The 10,000-nt window shown below is 42.6% G+C and overlaps 2 protein-coding genes across 2 annotated transcripts in view; one reads left to right on the top strand and one right to left on the bottom strand.

Annotated features, from left to right (window-relative positions):
• Positions 1 to 1,850, top strand: part of LOC138000980 (uncharacterized) — a 1,884-nt gene extending 34 nt beyond the window's left edge. Inside the window, exon 1 of the mRNA XM_068847650.1 lies at positions 1 to 1,850. This exon is cut by the window's left edge and continues 34 nt beyond it. Coding sequence (XP_068703751.1) covers positions 1 to 1,850 — 1,850 coding nt within the window.
• Positions 1,851 to 6,563: 4,713 nt separating this feature from the next.
• Positions 6,564 to 10,000, bottom strand: part of LOC138000979 (acetylserotonin O-methyltransferase-like) — a 9,284-nt gene continuing 5,847 nt past the window's right edge. The window contains exons 2-3 of the mRNA XM_068847649.1: positions 9,658 to 9,933; positions 6,564 to 6,784 (exon numbers count right to left, since the gene is read on the bottom strand). Of these exons, the coding sequence (XP_068703750.1) occupies positions 6,564 to 6,784; positions 9,658 to 9,933 (497 nt within the window). The remainder of the gene's footprint in view (positions 6,785 to 9,657; positions 9,934 to 10,000) is intronic.

Here is a 10,000-nt window from a genome sequence, read left to right as displayed (position 1 = left end):
TTTATATTTTGTCGCAGCGACTTGTTGCCGGAAGTGTACACGACACGTCGTTTGCTCGTGGTATGCGTGCTGGTCGATGGCGTCAAGAACCGCAGACTGTGAGTTCCCTCTTGGATGATCTCGCTCAAAAACTCAATTCGGGAGAGTCCTACGATCCTGATGAACCTTTCCAATTAGAGTTCGTGCACGTACGTCGTCACGACGATCGTTGTATGGACGCCGTATATCGAGACACTATGGCTCGTCTCGTCGATATTCGTGCTCGTGATATTCACGTCATCTCCATCTGGGGATGTCAGTGCTCTCGTCTCAAAAAGGAGGATCCGCAGATCAAAGCGTTTGTGGACGCTTTTACCATCGTACCACCTATGAATCCTCGCGATGATTTCTTTGGTGGACGTACCAATGCTGTGCATCTCTATTACAAGATCCAGGACGATGAACGGATCTTCTATATCGACTACATGAGTCTGTATCCGTGGACCAATAAGTACGCCGTGTATCCTGTTGGTCATCCCGACTTCATCTACAACCCGGACACGACGGATCTCTCCGAGTATTTTGGTTTGGTCACCTGCACCATTCTTCCACCAACAAGACTCTTCCACCCAGTGTTACCTTATCGATGCAGCGGTAAGCTTACCTTCCCTCTTTGCCGTACGTGCGTGGAACAGAACATCGACAAGGCTCTGCATGTCAAATCTCTCGAGTGTACTCACACGGATGCAGAGCGTGCTCTGACCTGGACCTGGTGTACCCCCGAGTTGGAGAAGGCAGTGGAGGTCGGCTACGTCATCTTGAAGACCCACGAGGTAGCCCATTTTCCATCTAAGAAACAAGGCCTCTTTGAATCGTACGTCAACCTTTGGCTAAAACTCAAGGTGGAAGCCAGCGGTTGGCCTGCAGGTCCCGCTCGCGACCCTAACCATCCCGAGTGTCAAATCGAACGGGATACATATGTGTCCGATTTCGCTCGTCATGAAGGCATTCAGCTGGAGCCTGACAACATTAAGAAAAATCCTGGCTTGCGTGCCTGCACCAAGATGATGTTGAACTCCATGTGGGGAAAGTTTGGTCAGCGCGACAACCTGATGCAGCACAAACTGTTCTTCGATCCACAACCTTTTCAGATGTTTATGGATTCGGACCAACACGATGTGCGCTACGTCAGCTGCCTGGATGAACACTGGGTGGAAGTCCACTATAAAGCTCAGTCCGAGTGTGAAGACTTGAACGTCAACACCAACGAGTTCGTGGCTGCCTTTACCACCTGCTGGGCGCGACTCCGTTTGTACGAGGCTCTCGAACGTCTCGGCAAACGGGTCCTTTACTTCGATACGGACTCCATCATTGGTGTGAGTCGTCCTGGTGAACCCGACGAAACGACGGGAACTCATCTTGGCGAGTTTACCAATGAACTCGGTGACAACCAGTTCATCCGAGAGTTCTGTTCGGGTGGTCCTAAAAATTACGGCTATCTGTGCAACGATGGGAAGACCGAATGCAAGGTCAAAGGACATTCTTTGAACGTTGAGGGTAAAGCCCAGCTCAATTACAACGTCTTGCGACAAAATACTCTCGACGAACTGTGTCGTCCTTTGGACACACCTCGGAAAACGTCCATCCATCCAGCCAGGAAGATCGTCCGACGTTCCAAAGAGCATTCCCTGCACACTCAACCTGCGCAAAAGAACTATCAGCTGGTTTACAACAAACGCGTACTTCGACCTGGTACTGCCATCACGTACCCCTATGGATACAGTCTCACCGAGGAAGATTCGTTCACAGACGATCGTCGTGGTTTCGCTTCGGCTTTACACGACGATGAACTGGATCTCGATGAAAATTGAGACATCCAAAAAACCAAAGTTGCGGGATGCGTGTGCGGGGCACCATTTTTTCGACATCCAAAAAACCAAAGTTGCGTGTGCGGGGGCACCATTTTTTCTAAAAACTGAGTAGTGACACTAAGGAACTGAGGTGACTTTAAGGAGACTCTATACTCTGCACTTAGTTGTACATATTTTACTTTGTGTATATTAATTATTTGCATCGTATTCATATTAAAACATATGTCAAACAGTGTTCGACACTAATTTGCCCTTTGGGCAACCAGTTTTGTTTTTTTTTTTTTTTTTTTGGTTGCCCATGTTTTTCTTCGGTTGCCCACCTTCTGAAGACCTGTTACCCGTTACCCATTAAAACTCAAAGGAGGCTTGTCAAAATGTCAAATACTGAAATTAAGAGGAAGTCCTTTTCAAGAATTGATGCAAAACTGTGGAATGAGATACCAACTAAGTTAAGGGCACTCCCTAAAGCTATTTTTAAAAAGAAGATAATGATTTTGTTAAATATATTGGAAAATGAAGATGCTTATAAAGATTTAGAATCCATCATATCAAAAGTTAACTTTTACTCTTCATAGCTGTACATTCTTATTTTCCGATCCTGTTTTGTCCCAGATTCTTCGCATTTGCTATGTAGCCTAAATGAACTAGTGCAGTACGAGTTTCTCTTAAGTAGTTCTTCTTTTGCCTTTTCTGTAATATGTTTCTTTTTCCTTTAAACAAAGGTTAGCAGATTTCATTTATTTTTATTTTTCCTGGCCCGCCTAGATTAGCTTCCGCTAGCTGCGGTGCCAGGTCTGTTATTACTGAATTATGTGCAAAAATGTAATAAAGTTGTTGTTGTAAGTTGTTGTTTTGTCAATTTTGTGGAAAATGTGTGTAAAATGGTTTGGACATAGCAGCGCGACTCCATCTGTGTGTCCATTAATTTTGTTCTAGTAGCCTTCGCAGTTTTGCTTTGACAAGCATATCGTTGATTGATTTTCCTTTTCTATAAGAGGTCAAGGGTGATTCCTTGAATATGTGTCTGAGATGAGACTGGTTTTGAATTAAATGCCATTTTCTTTGAGCCTCTCAAAGTTGATTGAAATTGCGTGAAAAAAGGTAGAATTTTCTTGTGCGTTTGTATCGTAGCGCATTTGGCCGCGCGAAAACTGGGTTGCATTGTAACAAAAACTCCTTTCGCGCCGAGAAAGATGGCGGCTACGAACAAGTTCCTTCCAATCTGTTTTGAGGTTTGTACATTGTACCAATATTTTTTTGACAGTAAAATAAATGACAGCAAAGAGATGTAACGTTCATTTTTTATCGTATTTGCAGTGACTACGTCATATTACTAGTCACTTTCTTCGTTGCAAATCAAATCGTTCCGCAAATATTAGTCGAACAAAAATTCTGATTGCCCGGTCGGGCAAGGCAAGTCTTGGAGTTGTTTTACTTACTCACAGATATATTTCGCTTGCTCCGGGCAATCGGGAAAGCATTAGTGTCCAGCAATGTTAAATCGTTTTTTTTCTTCTTTTGTACCCATTAAAATCGTTTCAAATTCGTAACAGTCTGTGTCGTTTCTCTCGTGTCGGCTCAGGGACTGAGTTTCACTTGTGACGTGGTTTTTCCTGCCTTTTAATTCCTTATTTGGGGTCCGTGACTCGGTCCCAATCTCCACTCACTCATCAAAATCGGTTGCTATGGTGATATCTCTTTGTCGGTACTTTGACAGAAAAGGGCCCCGAAAGCCTGTATAGAACTACTAGGAAGCCCATCAAAATAGACTCAAGTAAAATAATAATAATAATAATAATAATGAAAACCATTGAAATGAAAATGAAAAAAAAACCGGCAAATAAAATGAGCCGAGATGACTGCAAACATGCCAGACTTTAACAACCCCCAACTACCAAGATATATAATGGGAGGGGAGGGAGGGGGAACGCAATCCCAAACACTGCCGGGATCAATCAAGCATCCCTCCCTCTCCCACCTTTCAATGTTGTTTAGTAACTAAAACGCACTGAACAGTTAGTTTGGGTGCATTGCGCTATTTAACATTGCACGAGGGAAAGGGGGTGGGTGTTCCAACGACTTATGACTGTGATTGCAGTCCTGATTCGATTACAGACCCCTCACAGAAACTGTTGTACCCGCTCTTTGGTAATTTGGATATTGCAGTAGAGGAAGGGTCGGACCAATGGAAGAATACTTTTGCTTTATCAATGGAAGATATGTGGGAAAGGGTTTACCGAACCGATGAAGCAAGAGTGAAATTTATGGAAACTATGCACAACTCATCACGCTATACCTGTCATGGTGTGGCGAGGGCTTTTGACTTGAGCAAGTTTCGCCATTGTGATTTAGGAGGTTAGCTACCAAAGTAAAATAGTGACGAGGTACAAATAGGCCAGTTTCGTATTCTAACGGTTGGACTGGATCTAGCATGAAGTGGAGGCTAATGCGGGCAAATTAATTTGCATTTGAAAAGATTTGCCCGCATTAGCCTCCATTCCATGCTAGATCCAGTCAAGCCGTGAGAATTCGAAAATGGTCTATTGTCGGTGATTTTTCAATTTTAGTTTACGTAACGCAATTCAGCAAGACAATGTTTTCCATGCTCTTATATATACTCTTTGCTCGTTTATCGCGTGCTTTTCTGTGCTATGGATGATAAGGATGTTTCCGGGACAGCATGATTGCTTTTTCGTGAAATAGATATCTTTAGTTTTATCTTTAATCTCCTAAAACAGTAAAAACTATACCAAAAGTTTGAAATAATAATTAAAAGCTTAAGTAAATAGATGAATAAATAAAATAAGGAAGGTCTACATTGATGCGATAATCGATTTAAATTCACTTAGTGCACTTACTTTTAGCGATTCAGGAATTACAGATATGTTCCAAATCCTTATATGGCACGAGGATAAAAAGAGAATTTATACGTATCATTTGATGTATCAAGTTTGTGAAAAGGTGCACTGTTGCGACGGCGCGAAGCTCTTGTATTTCGAGACTTCTCAGCTGGCAGAGAGATAGCAACATGCCCTTTATAGATCTTATAAAACATGCACATTTGGGTGCCAAACCGCGATGTTCCAATGAGTCGACGTCCCAACCCAGCGCATCAATCATTGGAGAGACTTGGCTAAAACGGGAATAATCATTGTAAACAAATCTAGCCGCACGACGTTGGACTATCTGTATTTTATCGATATTGCATTGTGTGTAGGGATTTCACACACTGCTAGCATACTCCAGTAGGCCTTTTGCAACGAACGATCACATGGTACAAAATCCGCCATGCTGGAGGGCAAGCTCATTATTATTCCCCCACTGGGACATTAAAACAAAGAGAACTGAACCAGTCAAGCTTGACTTGCCTTTGTTTTAATGTCCCAGCTGGGGAATAATAATGAGCTTGCCCTCCAGCATGGCGGATTTTGTACCATGTGATCGTTAGTTGCAAAAGGCCTATTAAGCAATAGAGGACGTTTTCCCTGTTTCCATGACCTCATCTAAACACTCGGGGGAGTTGGGAGAATTCGAAACAGTTATGCAAACCCGAAACGCAGTCGAGGGTTTGCATAACTGTGGAGAATTCTCCCAACTCCCCCGAGTGTTTAGATAAGGCTATTGAAACACGGAAAAAGGTCCTCTGTTGCTTTTATAAAATATCTTTCAAAGATAATTCAACAAATGAAGAAAATGCTGGTTTGTTTACTTCTTGATTGAAACAGATTTTCTTGACACACGCTCATATTTCCTACCAGCCGATCAAAACGCGCGTCTGACAACACAACCAATCAAAATTCGTGTGTTGGCACAGCCGTGTTTCCATACTCTCAACGAAACACAGCTGTTGGCCAATGAGAGTGCGCGTACTATCCTAATTATTTTATAATTAAGGGTAAGATATGCGTTACTCTTGACCTCAAGACAGTTTCTTGAGTTGATGCGAGATCGGATTGTTGTGAGACTGATTTTAATACTAAAACATTACGAAACTTACTTCTGGGACTAAGTTGGAGTGAACTGTTATTGGGAGGCAAACATTCTCCAAAAATAGCCAGTTTAGAGTATATAGGTATGTTACTGTGAATTGGACGGTCGGGTGCCTCAGGTTTCCTTTTGGGAAGTGGGGCTGTGGCTTTTTGACACGAGCCCCTTTCCTCTGAGTTGCACTCGGAGATTCCCTTTGGCTTGGGCGGGGGCTCGTGGCTGGGTTGTGGATACTGGCCATGGGGGTGGTTCCATCCTGCAGGGGTTGGGTTCCTGGCCAACCGTAGGGTTGTTTTGGGCACCTGACCTCCACTTGCGAGGAATGTTGTTAAATGTAGTTAAATACAATTTAACCTGGTTAACAACGAGGAGCAAGAGTTATACCTGTGGGAGTTGTTATTTAGCGTTGCGTTGTGACCTTTTACAAGGGAGAAAAAAGGAGAAAGAGCGTGTGACTTTGTAAACAACGTGTTGAGCCTGTACCGGGCTTGCGAATTAATGGAACAAATGTCAATTATATCTGTTGATGAAAACGCATTTTACTGAAGGATTCTTGTTTAATGCATCAGTTATTCATTAAGATAACTCAAACATTCAAAAAATACTTCTGTATTGCCAATTGTAAGCATTAGAATAATAGCTTTTGCTTCAGAGAGTACATGTGGGTGACAACGTGAGAAAATAACGTTTGCGCAACCTTTTAACCCAGTTAACACATATCACATATCACCCCTTTCGGCATAAAATGGCATCCATCCATGACTTTGAATCAAGTCTTTTCATCTGAAAATCAACAAAGCCATGTTTTTCCAAAAGCTCCTTATACTCTTTTCCAGAACGTTCTTTGCCATTTGTAAGGACAAGCATAAGAAGGGACTGAAGTAGAGGCTTCAAGGGTCCAGTTTTGTCGTCATCTAATGTCAATTCTGCAACAAGGAGACCTCCACCTTAAAAGAGAAAAAAACATGGAATATATTTACCACCTCTAGCCTTTTGGGGGGCCAGTTTCTTTTGGTCACGTGGTCAGCGAAACAAACCACGTGGCCAAAAGAAACGGAGGGCTCTGATAACGAGAATAGAGTCAGTGGGGCAGGTTATTAATTGTGTAGCTGGCACCAAAGGTACAGAGCAGTACATGTGTGACAGTGTGCGTGTGGGTTGTCCCTTACATGTGCTGTTCTTTGTTGCTTCAGCACCTTCCTTAAGTCTCCTTTGGGGCGGTAGGTTCTGCGATGGAAAGGATCGAAGAATTGATTATTTAAACCTGAGCTTTGTTTAAATTTGGCTTTGATGATGATGATGATGATGATAATAATATGAAGCTCAAGATCAAATTAAATGGCAAGAATAAGAAATCAGCAATTAGTATCACTCAACTAGTGGACTAATGCAAATCCTGCATTTTGATTGGCTACGCTACCAGAGAACTATTAGTAATAGTCCTCGAGTAGCGAAAAGCGTGACGCTTTCTTTCGTTTTATTCCCAAATAAATATTTCTTCAACTCGCATTTTCTAACTTTATTATTGCCTTTTTCTTTCCGACTAGTGGCTATTGACCCGTAGCCCGCAATGACTACGGGTCTAATTGTTAATTAACACTTGGGCAGTGGCAGTTATCAGGCTGGTATCACGGGGTGGTCAAAGGAAGAGGTAAGATCGTTGGGCAGGGCCACGAGAAAAATGATGACATTGAACGGCGCACTACACCCAGAAGGATATGTTGATAGATTGTATGTTCCCGCGAAAATTCTCACCGCAGCCAACGGAAACTCTCCATTGAAAAACAGCCTTTTATTTAAACTACACATTACCGCTCAGTTAAGGTTGTCAGTGCATTTTATACTTCTGCAACGGTCGCAACGATCGCAGTGATGATGAAAACAAGAGCTTTACCGTGTAACACCAATTCGTGAAACTTGTCTCGCTCAGAAGTTCAAAAGAAAGTTTCAACGTGTAACAGAAGCTTAAAGGGGCACTATCATGAGCTGCGCATGCTCGAGTTTGTTTGCTCTCGAGCCCACGGAAAATTCTAGGCGCCATCATGGATTCACGCGTGAGTCACGTATATTCGCTCTTCAGATGGCCGGCGAGAAAGACCGCCATCTTCGAAGTCGCATTGTTACGCGCAGTGTGAAATGCGCGATGCAAAAGAAGGGAATCAACCAAATTAACCGTCAAGCGTCAAATGGCCTTAAATTTAACCGTCAACCGTCAAAGAGAACGCCTCCCCCTTCCCATTGAAACCATCATGAAGAGGAAAAAAACAACGCTGACACGAGGAAGAGTTGAAGCTGGAGGAGGCCAAACAAGAAATGCAACGGGAGTATGAAAAAAAAAAAAATGAAGAGGATCGAAGCAAATTGTTGACGGAAGGTGGCGCATAGTTACCTAAACTAATCATCACAAGAAAGCCATCTGGACTGGACTGGACTGGCTGAGATTCTGGGAGTCAGTTTCAGACCGAGATCGACAAGGCTGGAATCACGCAAGTGGCGAAGTTTTCATATCTGAAATAGCTCAATCCCTAAAGTTCGAGCGTCGGTGGATCGTCTGCCATACCGACAATACGATAGGATGTGTGCGTGCAAAAGGCATTCTTAAAGTGAAGTATGGGAAATCGAGCGAAGTGGCCAACGGACATATGTAATGTACATCGCCCGACCATACGGTACAAGGATCGCATCCAGCGAAAATTCACGTCTTTTTTAAAAATTAGCTACCAATACTCGAGCCCTGGAAACAATGGGGGAAATCAAAGAAATCGATGGATATGTTCGAGTTACTCTAGACAAGTTACCGGGTATTCGGGCAGATCTTGTACAACAATAATACATTTCAGATAAATATACATTTATTTAATAACCCTTAAGTCTTGAAATAACCCCAAATTACAATGTACAATAGCTGTGGTTACACTAGCCCTTTTAACATTGGGTAAATAGCGTTTGCACACTGGCAAGGACGTTTTTGTGTGTAACCGCTTTTCCTAGACCGAAACTGTCCCAGGATTATTTCCATGGATACATAAAAAAGAAGAAAAGAAATTCCCATGACAGTTCCTGAACTGAAAAGTACGATTTATCTCCTCCCTGAGGTGGCTTGGCCAATCATAAAGCAGAACTAATTTGCAAGGTTAGTGAACTCATATCTAATTATATTTTACCCCGAGGGGAGTCTTTTACTACGTAACCGCATCCCCGGAGCTGAACCAAACCCAAGCCAATTGCCCTCCGGAAGGCTCCATACACAAGGTGTGTGTAACCACAGCTATTGCTATTGGAAGTTGCCTTACGTAGACATACTATATTTGTACTTATATTTTACCTTAGCGCTTATTATACTGTGGAGTAGGCGTTTCAGCGCCATGAGGAGCAGCGTTACTCACAACATATCTAATTATATTTTACCCTGAGGGAAGTCTTTCACTGTGTAACCACAGACAATAACCTCTTGCTGTATCGAATTCCATCACTAGGCCCTTTTTTTGGGGGGGGGGGGACCCCATGAGTTGATTTTCACTTGCTTATTACATATAAATTTAAATGGAACTGAAGGTATGCTCTTTCCTTTGACCGTAAATTTTTGCTTGAAATAAAAACGAAGGACCTACGTCTCTTTTATTTACTGGGCGTATTATAGATCAAGGTTTGAGGGATCGGAAAGAATTAGTCAGAAAGTAAGAAAGCCTTGAAACAGGTAACTGGTAAAACCCAAAACCTGGCCAACAGGATTAAAATGGGCTCTTTTCAACTTGTGTCATCACCCTTTGACCTGATCTGATATCATAATGGATGATTAAAGGCTTGCTCTGTGCCTTACCTGAGGACAAACAGTTGTAGATGTTTGAGAGAATTATATCCACTTTGTCATCTGACCAGTCATGAATTATACGTGACAACACATACAAATCTGCCTTTGGTAGATTAGGCTGGAAAAAGTCACCCACCACAAAGGAAACATTTGCTTGATTGGGACAATCTTCAAGGGAGGGTTTAAAATGAGGTGCAGAGTCTACCACCGATTGAAAATCGCACACTGTAATCTTCATGTCTGGGTAGTACTGGCACAAGGTGTATGCCATGGTCCCTGAACTGCCTGAAAAGAAATATGGATTTTGTCACGTTAGTAATTCTTGCGTGACTTATTAGTCACGGATGACTGG

This window comes from Montipora foliosa, chromosome 4 (assembly GCF_036669935.1).
Source record: "Montipora foliosa isolate CH-2021 chromosome 4, ASM3666993v2, whole genome shotgun sequence".
Lineage (NCBI taxonomy): Eukaryota > Metazoa > Cnidaria > Anthozoa > Scleractinia > Acroporidae > Montipora > Montipora foliosa.
Note: the sequence above shows the minus strand (reverse complement) of the source record. Positions and strands in the feature narration are given on the sequence as shown.